Source organism: Schistocerca gregaria, chromosome 6, assembly GCF_023897955.1.
Source record: "Schistocerca gregaria isolate iqSchGreg1 chromosome 6, iqSchGreg1.2, whole genome shotgun sequence".
NCBI classification, from domain to species: Eukaryota; Metazoa; Arthropoda; class Insecta; order Orthoptera; family Acrididae; genus Schistocerca; species Schistocerca gregaria.
The window spans coordinates 158,477,268-158,490,522 of record NC_064925.1 but is presented as its reverse complement, the minus strand read 5'-3'; the positions used below and the strand labels follow the sequence as shown (position 1 = coordinate 158,490,522).

Sequence of the window (13,255 nt, the reverse complement as noted above, 5' to 3'; positions counted from 1 at the left end):
TGGTGCGTAATGACTTCCGAACGCAACTCCTGCATAGTGTATTTCGTCAGTCTAGTAGAATGCGGTCGGGCGTCACTTCTTCTTGGTCGTTGTTCTTGGATTGCATCTTCAAGACGTCTCAGTTCTTGACAATAAATGTCAGCGTTGATGGTTCCAACTCGCCAAGCAATTCGTAGTACCTCTCACCGTCGCTGTTCCATCAGATGCATACCCTCATCTTTTGTGGCTGCGCACATGTCTTTGTACGGAGAGTTACTGCTTTGTTTGAGCTCAACCTTTCCTTTCCTTACGTTAGCATAAAGATACCACTTCTCGTCACCAGTAACGATACAAGATAGGTGTCGTTCACGAGTCAGTTGATGACGAGCAAGCAGAGTTGCACATATGGTCACCGCTGACTTTTGTAATTTTGGCTTAGAGCATGCGGTAGCCGTACACCCGATTTTTACAAACATCGCACGGTGGTGGAATGATCATAGTTCACACTGACGCGGATCATTGAGGATTAATGCGTCTAAACAACCTTCATCAAATCCCGAATGTCTTCCTGAATGTGCAGAGTTACTGATGTCAAAACAATTTTACTTAAAAAGAGAAAACCATTTACTTTCCGTGCTCTGCCCAGTGCCATTACCCCCACAGACGATGCAAATGTTTCTGGCTGCCTCCACTGCTGTCACCCCCTATTGAATCCAAACAGAAGAATACGTCGGAAATGTTTCGATTTCTTCACTTAGCACACCATTTCCTTGAGTCCGGAGCTCCACTCGTTATCTCCAAGTGGAAAAATGACAATTTGTAAGCTCAAGTAACAACAGTGAACCACAAATAAAAATACCAATCGATAAATAAACGCTTAGTGACCGGAATACTAACATACAAAACAAAAACGCAAAGAACTTATGCACCAACCAGATAATTTTCAAATGGTTCAAATGGCTCTGAGCACTATGTGACTTAACTTCTGAGCTTATCAGTCCCCTAGAACTCAGAACTACTTAAACCTAACTAACCTAAGGACATCACACACATCCACGCCCGAGGCAAGATTCGAACCTGCGACCGCAGCGGTCGCGCGGTTCCAGACGGTAGCGCCTAGAACCGCTCGGCCACTCCGGCCGGCCCCTGAAAATTTTGTTCGGGCAGGTACATGTCTGCTGTCCTGGCATACATTGAAATCTCTACGCCACAATACCGTAGCACATCGCTAGAGGTGCCAAAATCAGATTTGGTAGAATCCCTTCCCACATGTAGCAAATTTCCATGACAAACATCATCATGTGTGGAAAGTCCGAGGCAGAAAATAATTCTTGTTGAAAGTCCAAGTGTTTGTGGTCGGACGATCGTACAGAAAGTGTCCTTTTGTAATCATCCACTTGACAATATTTATTGGCTGGTGCATGTCGAACAATCTGATTAATTTGTGCTGAAATCATGTGTTACATAAGCCATATTTTGTAGTATTCCTGGAAGATTTCATAAGCATATTGACTTTTATGGTAATAACATGTGAAGTATACTTTCAATAGTAGATTATCCAAACAAATGTCCACAAAGTTTTCCATTTTTTGCTGTCTTTCTTAATTTGAGACGAGGAACACACCATATAACCAGTTAATGTTTAACAGACCGTGTAGAATAACGTTGCAGTTGAGAGAATACGTCAGGTCTCTTTACTGCCGGCTCACACCATCGTTACTCGTTACTTAAGCTGTTGATGTCTTGACGACTACTGAAGCGGCGCAAAACTCATGCCAGGAATCTTTCTGCGCTGGTGTCCCAAAGTCTGGAGTGTAACATAATCTAGTAGCCACGTCCTCAGAAAGAGTGCTTTCCTGGTCGCTGGTTTGGCGTCGGTGCTTTCTTCTTACGCAAGATCTCCTCCGCTAACGCGTACATTTCTTCCAATGTCTGGAACATCAAATGGAACTATTAATGCGTACTGTATGTGAAAAGTAAAAATTAATTAATTTAGCACATGTCATATTTATTATGATTTTATGCAGAGAAAAAATCGTAAGAAAACAGACATTTCCACGTATGAAAGGCACCATTTTCCATTCATCTTCACTGGACACTGTCTGACAACAAAAGTGGAGCATGCAGAAGACGTGGCCGAGTATCAGTGTAACTTCATACACCTACACATCGGCGGATATCTATAAGGGGCGTTCAAAAAGAAACGAACCGAAGGCGAAATTACAGAAACCAGTACCTTTATGCTAGTAGTATTGACCCTGACTGTCGAGACACTTGTCCCACTGTGACACAAGGCGGCGAAAGGCTGTCTCATAAAATTCCCGGGCCTCCGATGTTAACCAGTCCCTTACGTACAGCTGGACGTCGCCGTCCGAGGTGAATCGTTTGCCCGTCAGGGCCTTTTTAAGGGAACTAGAAGTGGCGTAATCACAGGACGAGAGGTTCGGACTGTATGGAGGGCGGCCGAGAACCTCCTATTTGAATTTCTGTAGAAGTGCCGCGACTGTTTTCGCCGTATGAAGCTTTACATTGTCGTGGAGCAAACGACCCCACGGGTGAGATTGCCTGGTCGTTTTGATTCGATCGCTTGGCGAAGGGTGCCCAAGGTTTGCGAGTAACGTTGGGCATTCACTGTTGTCCCGTGCTGCAGGAAGTGAATCAGAAGGGGGCCACCTTGGTCAAAGAAGAACGTCAAACGATTCACCTCGGACGACGACGTCCAGCTGTACGTGTAGAACTAGTTAACATCGCAGCCCCGGGAGTTTTATGAGACAGCCACTCGCCGCCTTGTGTCACAGTGGGACAAATGTCTCCACAGCCAGGGTCAATACTTCTACCATACAGGCACTGGTTTCAATAATTATGCCTCCAGGTCGTTTCCTTTTGAATTCCCCTTATGAATGGTTCGAGTTACATCTACATCTACATCTACATGGATACTCTGCAAATCACATTTAAATGCCTGGCTGTGGGTTCATCGAACCACTTTCACAATTCTCCATTATTCCAAACTCGTATAGCGCGCGGAAAGAATGAACACCTATATCTTTCCTAGCGTTCTCGCTTCCCACCCCGGGGTTCCCGGGTTCGATTCCCGGCGGGGTCAGGGATTTTCTCTGCTTCGTGATGGCTGGGTGTTGTGTGATGTCCTTAGGTTAGTTAGGTTTAAGTAGTTCTAAGTTCTAGGGGACTGATGACCATAGATGTTAAGTCCCATAGTGCTCAGAGCCATTTGAACCATATCTTTCCGCACGAGCTCTTGTTTTCCTTATTTTTATCGTGGTGCTCGTTCCTCCCTACGTAGGTCGGTGTCAACATAATATTTTCGCATTCGGTGGAGAAAGTTTGTGATTGGAATTTCGTGAGAAGATTCCGTCCTAACGAAAAACGCCTTTCTTTTAATGATTTCTAGCCCAAGTCCTGTATCATCTCTGTGACACTTTCTCCCATATTTCGCGATAATACAAAAGTGCTGCCTTTTTTTAAACTTTTTCGATGTACTCCGTCAGTCCTCTCTGGTAAGGATCCCACACCGCGTAGCAGTAATCTAAAATAGGACGGTCAAGGGTAGTGTGGGCAGTCTCCCTCGTAGATCCGTTACATTTTCTAAGTGTCCTGCCAATAAAACGCTGTCTTTGGTTAGCCATCCCCACAACATTTTCTAAATGTTCTTTCCAATTTAAGTTGTTCATAATTCTGAAACCTAGGTATTTAGTTGAATTTACGGCTTTTAGATTTGAGTGATTTATCGTGTAACCGAAGTTTAACGAGTTCCTTTTAGCACTCATGTGGATGACCTCACACTTTTCGTTATTTAGAATCAACTGCCACTTTTCGCACCATTCAGATATTTTTTCTAAATCGTTTTGCAGTTTTTTTATCTTCTGATGACTGTATTATTCGATAAACGACAGTGCGAGAAGTGCAGGATGTTAATGCCACTTCCTCAGGCGAAAAATGAAAAAAGAAAAGATAGCAACCAATACCCCAAAAATTTCCCCAAGAACAAGTTCCAAATTCCATTAAAAGTGAACAATTAACCAAAGTTCCATTTAACACTATTATTTGGATAATAACCAGCAACTGAAAGGAGAACCTTATACTTAGTAATTTATCACTTGCAAAAGAAAGAATCTCAGTAAACTCAAACTCAAAATCATAGTAAATCGCAAACTCATTATAATTAAAATTAGCAAAGTAGAACCAACGATCTCAAAGAATACTTCGTGTTGAGTACTCTTTGAGAATCGTGAGTAATGGCAAAGGAAAATTTGATCCATTGACACTACGTTACGAGAGGTACCTGAAGCTGATCAGACTTGTTTGAATACTCGTATATGTAGGCGCGGTTAGAATTTTCTGCGAGGATTGATAACTGCGATCTACTATGACGCAGTGAAAGGAAACACTGACTTCAACTACAACATCGTTTAGAATTCAGCTAGAGGACTACCTCATATTAGACTGAAGTGAAAATTTTAATTAGATAACTCGAACTCAACTCTAGTTAGGCATTGAACAGTGATAGACAATTAACTTCATTCGTAATTGCAAGTGAACTCTGGGACTTGGCAATAGTTTTAAAGCAGATAAATTATAAATCTCCCTCCCCCTCCGCCCCCTCCCCAACACCACCACCGCCTGGGAAGGCTTCTTCCTTACGGCCTTGTTAGGAAGTGATTGTTATTGTGAAATAAACTACCCTTTCGTGCCAATTTACTTTTTTGTGATTCCAAATTACAAAATTGTTTAGAAACATAACTGTGATCTTTCGCGTGCTGCGATAATATTTGACTGAAGCGCTCGGCGCATATATAGAAACTCTTTGACGTTAAGAAGCAATCGCAATGTTTCCACTTACTAGAGATTTGAAATTACAACCAAACTATGGAGAAGTTTGTGTCGGTGGAACTGAATGGATTTTATAATTAATATTTTTATAGCAACTGTTAAACCATCGAATATAAACGAGTTAATTACGATGAGTAGCGTAATATTGGTCACAACTGGTGAAGTAAATATCACGCACATGTCGAGAGTTCAGTTCAGCACTGTTTTTTTGTAACGTCGTCTTTACGTAATAACAGTATCATCGCTCTATCGACTATCGCCTAGTTTTAGCCAGGGCCGATCAATACTAATCTATCAACTACCAACCAGAAAAACCGGTGACGTTACAAGGAAGAGAGTCAGTTAGGTAATGGAAGGTCCAACAAGGATGTGTAGCCTTACTGACTCCAGTGCCGTGGCCAGCTGCGATAGGTTTCTCGATGTAGGACCCATGACGCAAACAGCCTGATAAGGTGGTCCCACAGATTCTCGATTGGGTTTAAATGCGAGCAGTGTGGTGGCGAGGGGAGTTCAGTAAACATCCTGGTGCTCTTTGAACGACACACGTACATCGCGAGTTGCGTGATACATTACGTTGTCCTGCTGGTAGATGCCATCGTGCCAGTGCCGAGAAAAAACAAAGTGCATGGAGGAGTGGACTTGGTCCCCAAGAGGAGAGACACATACTTGTGTTAGTCCACTGTGCCTTTCAGAATGACGAGATCACCCAGGGAAAGCCAAGAAAACATTCCCCAAACCACAACGCTCCTCCTGCAGCCTGAACCCTTCTCCTGAACCCTTCTATATCTACATCTACATCCATACTCCGCTAGCCACCGGACGGTGTCTGGCGGAGGGTACCTTGAGTACCTCTATCGGTTGTTCCTTCTATTCCAGTCTCGTATTGTTTGTGGAAAGAAAGATTGACGGTATGCCTCTGTGCGAGCTCTAATCTCTCTGATTTTATCCTCATGGTCTCTTCGCGAGATATACGTAGGAGGGAGCAATATACTGCTAGACTCCTCGGTGAAGGTATGTTCTCGAAACTTCAACAAAAGCCTGTACCGAGCTACTGAGCATCTCTTCTGCAGAGTCTTCCACTGGAGTTTATCTATCATCTCCGTAACGCTTTCGTGATTACTAAATGATCCTGTAACGAAGAGGGCTGCTCTCCGTTGGATCTCCTCTGTCTCTTCTATCAACCCTATCTGGTACGGATCCCACACTGCTGAGCAGTATTCAAGCAGTGGGCGAACAAGCATACTGTAACCTACTTCCTTTGTTTTCGGATTGCATTTCCTTAGGATTCTTCCAATGAATCTCAGTCTGGCATCTGCTTTACCAACGATCAACTTTATATGATCATTCCATTTTAAATCACTCCTAATGCCTACTCCCAGATAATTTATGGAATTAACTGATTCCAGTTGCTGACCTGCTATTTTGTAGCTAAATGATAAGGGATCTATCTTTCTATGTATTCGCAGCACATTACACTTGTCTACATTGAGATTCAATTGCCATTCCCTGCACCATGCATCAATTCGCTGCACATCCTCCTGCATTTCAGTACAATTTTCCATTGTTACAACCTCTCGATACACCACAGCATCACCTGCAAAAAGCCTCAGTGAACTGCCGATGTCATCCACCAGGTCATTTATGTATACTGTGAATAGCAACGGTCCTACAACACTCCCCTGCTGCACACCTGAAATCACTCTTACTACGGAAGACTTCCCTACATTGAGAATGACATGCTGCGTTCTGTTATCTAGGAACTCTTCAATCCAATCACACAATTCGTCTGATAGTCCATATGTCCTTACTTTGTTCATTAAACGACTGTGGGAAACTGTATCGAACACCTTGCGGAAGTCAAGAAACACGGCATCTACCTGGGAACCTGTGTCTGTAGCCCTCTGAGTCTCATGGACTATTAGCGCGAGCTGGGTTTCACACGACCGTCTTTTTCGAAACCCACGCTGATTCCTACAGAGTAGATTTCTAGTCTCCAGAAAAGTCCTTACACTCGAACATAATACATGTTCCAAAATTCTACAACTGATCGACGTTAGAGATATAGGTCTATAGTTCTGCACATCTGTTCGACGTCCCTTCTTGAAAACGGGGATGACCTGTGCCCTTTTCCAATCCTTTGGAACGCTACGCTCTTCTAGAGAACTTCGGTACACCGCTGCAAGAAGAGGGGCAAGTTCCTTCGCGTACTCTGTGTAAAATCGAACTGGTATCTCATCAGGTCCAGCGGCCTTTCCTCTTTTGAGCGATTTTAATTATTTCTCTATCCCTCTGTCGTCTTTTTCGATATCTACCATTTTGTCATTTGTGTGACAATCTAGAGAAGGAAATACAGTGCAGTCTTCCTTTGTGAAACAGCTTTGGAAAAAGACATTTAGTATTTCGGCCTTTAGTCTGTTATCCTCTGTTTCAGTACCATTTTGGTCACAGAGTGCGGACATTTTGTTTCGATCCACCTACCGCTTTGACATAAGATCAAAATTTCTTAGGTTTTCCTGCCAAGTCAGTACATAGAACTTTACTTTCGAATTCAATGAACCCTTCGGACGATTGCTGCAGGGCGTTTGCTTTCAGATGTTTTACGCCGGACATGACAAAGCCATCTGTCCGGTGGAGAGACAAACGTGATTCATCAGGAAAGGCCACCTGTCGCCACTCAGCAGACGTTTAGTTGTGGTACTGCCGTGCAAATTCCAGGCATTGTCGCCAGTGAACGGTAGTCAACAATGGTGCATGAACAAGGGGCCCACTGCAGAGGCCTTTATGCAGCAACATCCGCTGAACGGTCGTTGACGAGACACTGTTGATAGCTCCTTGGTTTATCTGTGTGGTCAGTTGCTCGACAGTTGCAAGTCTGTTAGCCCGCACTCATTTCTGTCATCTATGATCCGTGGTACACCACAGTTGCCAAGGCGCCGGTCTTTGATCGCGCCATTTTGCCATGCGCGGTATATTTTAACCACGGCGCTAGTGGAACAGTTTACAAATTTCGGCATTTCGAAAATGCTACCCTTAGCCTGAAAGCCACTACCCTTTTGGATGGCAGATAAATCACTCCGTTTCCGAATAATGATAACGACTCCGCGGTTGTTTCGTCGCCCCCTCTCCCGACACCCGTTGTACACCATAGACTGCTAGTACTGCCACCTACCGTCTGAGTGGTTGTTGCACGCTGACGTCGAACATAGGCGGTGGTCACATTAATGGGACTGGAACGTATAAAGAGCTACACTACTGGCCATTAAAACTGCTACACTAAGAAGAAATGCAGATGATAAACGGGTATTAATTGGACAGATAGACTAGAACTTACATGTGATTACATTTTCACGCAATTTGGGTGCATAGATCCTGAGAAATCAGTACCCAGATCAATCACCTCTGGCCGTAATAACGGCCTTGATACGCCTGGACATTGGGTCAAACAGAGCTTGGATGCGGTGTACAGGTACATCTGCCCATGCAGCTTCAACACGATACCACAGTTCATCAAGAGTAGTGACTGGCGTATTGTGACGAGCCAGTTGCTCGGCCACCATTGACCAGACGTTTTCATTTGGTGAGAGATCTGGAGAATGTGCTGGCCAGAGCAGAAGTGAAACATTTTCTGCATCCAGAAAGGCCCGTACAGGACCTGCAATATGCGGTCGTGCATTATCCTGCGGAAATGTAGGGTTTCGCAGGGATCGAAAGAAGGGTAGAGCCACGGGTCGTAACACATCTGAAATGTAACGTCCACTTTTCAAAGTGCAGTCAGTGTGAACAAGACGTGTAACCAATGGCACCCCATACCATCACGCCCGGTGATACGCCAGTATGGCGATGATGAATACACGCTTCCAATGTGCGTTCACCGCGATGTCGCCAAACACGGATGTGATCATCATGATGCTGGAAACAGAACCTAGATTCATCCGAAAAAATGACGTTTTGGCATTCGTGCAACCAGGTTCGTCGTTGAGTACACCATCGCACGCGCACCTTTCTGATGCAGCGTCAAGGGTAACAGCAGCCATGGTCTCCGAGCTGATAGTCCATGCTGGTGCAAACGTCGTCGAATTGTTCGTGCAGATGTTTATTGTCTTGCAAAACGTCCCCAACTGTTGACTCAGGGATCGAGAAGTGGCTGCACGATCCGTTACAGCCATGCGGATAAGATACCTGTCATCTCGACTGCTAGTGATACGAGGCCGTTGGGATCCGGCACGGCGTTCCGTATTACCCTCCTGAACCCACCGATACCATATTCTGCTAACAGTCATTGGATCTCTACCAATGCGAGCAGCAATGTCGCGATACGATAAACCGCAATCGCGATACGCTACAATCCGACCTTTATCAAAGTCGGAAAGGTGAAGGTATGCATTTCTCCTCCTTACACGAGGCATCACAACAACGTTTCACCAGGCAACGCCGGTCAACTGCTGTTTGTGTATCAGAAATCGGTTGGAAACTTTCCTCACGTCGGCACGTTGTAGGTGTTGCCACTGGCGCCAGCCTTGTCCGAATGCTCTGAAAAGCTAATCATTTGCATATCACAGCATCTTCTTCCCGTCGGTTAAATTTCTCGTCTGTAGTACGTCATCTTCGTGGTGTAGCAATTTCAATGGCCAGTACTGTATATCATTTATCTCAACTGAATCTACATCGACATCTATACCCCAGGATGCACTTTACGCTGTTTGGCGGAGGATAATTCTGCAACAAACTCATTTGCCTCATTCCCTATTCCATTCACTAATGATGTATAATGAAACAAGGCAGTTCATAAACCTCAGAATGACATTTAATTGTTCCCATCGGAGGTTCGAGTCCTTCCTCGGGCTTGGGTGTGTGTGTTTGTCTTAGGATAATTTAGGTTAAGTAGTGTGTAAGCTTAAGGACGATAAACTTAGCAGTTAAGTCCCATAAGATTTCACACACATTTGAACATTTTTTGACATTTAGTTTATCACACTTTGGCTGTTTTGCGAGACGGAAGTGGAAAGAAGTCATGTAGTACCTAGCCCTTCTTGGAATGTAGGCTATCAGAATTTCAATCTGTACACTTCCGTGGAGCATTCGGTAACGACAAGTGGTTGTGAACTAATACAAGCAGTGTACACGACGAAAGACTTCAGAAAAATCGGAAAATGTCCAAAATGCAAGGACGATCCTTTCTTGCACTGTGTACTTTCTTGCCTACATGGCCTAATAAGACTGCAGCTGAACTTAGTCTGCACACTTTGGTCTCACTTTTTTTTCTAGGTGTTTCGCTACCCACATTGACATGCGGTAAATCACTGTACCCCTTTAATCAAAAATTACCGAACGCTGGTAAAGTATGAGGGCATGCTAAAAAGTAATACCTCTGAATTTTTTTATCTTTTGTCAAAATTTGTTGAGGTATTACCACAGTCTAACATAACAGTCGCGACACTCACTGCTGTAAAAGTTGTTACCGTGTGACAGATGGAGCGACACTCGCGCTCCAAGCGGCGACTAAGGTGAACGTCAGACGCGTCGTAAGCGTAATGTTTGTGTCGCATCCATTTCCCACGTAATTTACGAAATATTTGAGTTATTTCCTTGCCTCCAAGAGTTTGTGTAGTATCAGAAGGCATATATGTTTCTAAAAATGATTCTAAAATAAGCGCAAGTAAGGACAAAAACCGTGAATCCAGTGGCAAGCTATAACACATTCGTGAAGAAACACTTGTGACGTTGGATAGAACTGCAGCTTACCACGTTGATATCAAAAGATTATAAACACACATATTCACACGTAAGAAGCACAGACAAGTACCTCGACATGCAAAAGCGATCGACAGCTCATTTATCGTTCTGTACGCCTACTGTGTTTGTCATTTCCGTCGCCCGTTGCCACAAGTACGACCTTCATCTCTATATTATTCTAAGTGGGGCAAACAACCGCCAAATAGTGGGAGACATATGTTGAAAACATTGTAATGAGCTGATTACATTACATTTCACCGAGCGAGGTGGCGCAGTGGTTAGCACACTGGGCTCGCATTCGGGAGGACGACGGTTCAATCCCGTCTCCAGCCATACTGATTTAGGTTTTCCGTGATTTCCCTAAATCGTTTCAGGCAAATGCCGGGATGGTTCCTTTGAAAGGGCACGGCCGATTTCCTTCCCAATCCTTCCCTAACCCGAGCTTGCGCTCCGTCTCTAATGACCTCGTTGTCGACGGGACGTTAAACACTAACCACCACCACCACAACATTACATTTCATGCAAAATCAATTATTTGAATAATTTTCAAACAATCTGTCAGTGAACAGATGCTAACAAAATAAAGTCACCACACGAAGGAAGCAAGGAAAATTAAGTGACTAACAACACAAGTGAATGAAATACATACCAAACATTGCGCTTTTGTGAGACACGATAACTGCACTTAATCTAACCACTTCATCGTCAAAGCAGGTCTATGTTGACGATTCATACAAATCTGGCACTGATACATGGAGAGTTGAACTGGCTGCTTCTGTGCCATAGGACTGTTTTACAGCTTTAGATGGATTATCGAATCTTTGTGGCAATTTCCTCTTCATGGTCAGTTAAGGTCGCTTATATGGGATGGCGAACAGTGTGGGTACTGAATTCCACACGAATTTATTATCGTCTGCATTCATGAACCGGTTTTGTTCGAAATGTAGTGAACAAAACCAGCTATTATTATGCAGGTAAACTGGGTCTTTTTTCATAAGGTCTTCTCGTCTGTTTATAACTAGGCATTTTCTGCTCCCAAAACGAAACATTACTCATTAATACACACATAGTTTGTTAATACACATGTAGTTAGCAAGTGAATCCTGACGATACAGTTTAGTAACATGATCCTTAGGAAACCTAAAAAAACTGCTGTGGTGTCGTCTTCCCGTTGTTGCTGCAATTTATTGCGCTACAAACGCTCCCGCTTGTAAAAACCATTTTAGAAATACAAAATAAACAACCACTATTCGCTTTCACGATCGCGCAGCCTCACAGTTTAAGTTACTGGCCGCTTGGGACGCTGCTGGCGCGGTAGGCAATAAAATCAAGGCGAAGTGTCGCGACTGTATGTTAGACCAGGGCTTCCCAACGTGTGGTCCTCGGGCCCCTTAGGGGTCCGCCGGCTCTATCTAGGGGGTCCGCAGCGACCCTTCACCAAATCGTGTAAAATAATGAGTAACATTTTTGAATAAAAATGTGAAAATGAAATTCATCACTTTTTTTTCGTGTGAAAAAAAATGTACATTTACTTCAGGTCGTATTCCCAAGCAGCCTTTGCGGTTTATTAGTGAGAACGCAAACACAGTTTAGTGCCGGTGAATGCGGCTTCTCTGATCGACTGTTTCGCAGCAATACGGAGGTCGTTTGTGCGCCGGCTCACGGCGGTAGATGCGCTGAAATCTTTCACGCCTGCGCGGAGCGAGCTTTGTCGACCAATCACAGCACTCGCTGGCACGTATGAGGCCCCAGGCATCACTAAATGTTAAACTTGCTTTGTCAGTGCACTACCTATTTCATAAGCTGATTTTTGACCTTCAAGTTGTTTCCATTCATTTCTAAAGCAAAGATTATTGATAATTCGGGGGGGGGGGGGGGGGGGGATCATTGGGAACAGACTAGGGGTCCGCCATGCATTTTCGATTGAAGAAGGGGTCCACCTGCTGAAAAGGTTGGGAAGCCCTGTGTTCGACCGTGGTATTAAATATATATCATGCATATTACTCAGTCGCCTTTTCCACTTCGCTGATGCAAGTTGCAACCCTCTGCCGCTAGAGGGCTCCGAGGTGTAGTGTTATAACATGGCGGTGCTTAACGTAACTATGGCGGCGCGTGAAGAACAGCCTACTGTAATCGAGTTTCTAACCTCTCCTTCAGCATGACAATGCCACACCACACACGAGCGCTGCGAGTTCTGCAACAATCTGAAGCTTTGGGTTCATTGTCACCGATCATCCCGCATACAGTCCCGACTTGGTCCTATCCGATTTTCATCTGTTTCGAAAACTTAAAGAACACTGTAACGACTTCACTTCACAGTGACGAAGCGGTGCGAACAGAGGTGAGATTGTGGCTCCGTCAAGAAATGCAAACATTGTACAGTGACATATCAACAAACTGACAGAAATGTGTTCGTCACCAGGGATACTATGCTGATGAATAAATATGTAGACATGAAGAATAAAGATGTAGAATGTTAATATTGTTTGTTTTATCTAAAAAGCTCTTAGAGTTTCCACATACAAAATTTGGAGACGTTACTTTTCAGCACGCCCCTGTATGTCGTTCGGTAACAATTTATCATTGCATGTACAAACTCCGTATTTGTGTGAGACAACACAGTTTTGCAGATCTCATTTCATTCATGCGGTCCTATAAAGGAGCCCGAAAATTAAGCTATCTACCTTCGAAT

General features: G+C 44.0%; 1 protein-coding gene across 1 annotated transcript in view; it reads right to left on the bottom strand.

Moving 5' to 3' along the window:
* Nucleotides 1-1,380: 1,380 nt before the first annotated feature.
* The window catches only part of LOC126278198 (uncharacterized), an 82,298-nt gene continuing 70,423 nt past the window's right edge, over nucleotides 1,381-13,255 (bottom strand). Inside the window, exon 5 of the mRNA XM_049978115.1 lies at nucleotides 1,381-1,911. Coding sequence (XP_049834072.1) covers nucleotides 1,819-1,911 — 93 coding nt within the window. The 3' untranslated portion in view covers nucleotides 1,381-1,818. The remainder of the gene's footprint in view (nucleotides 1,912-13,255) is intronic.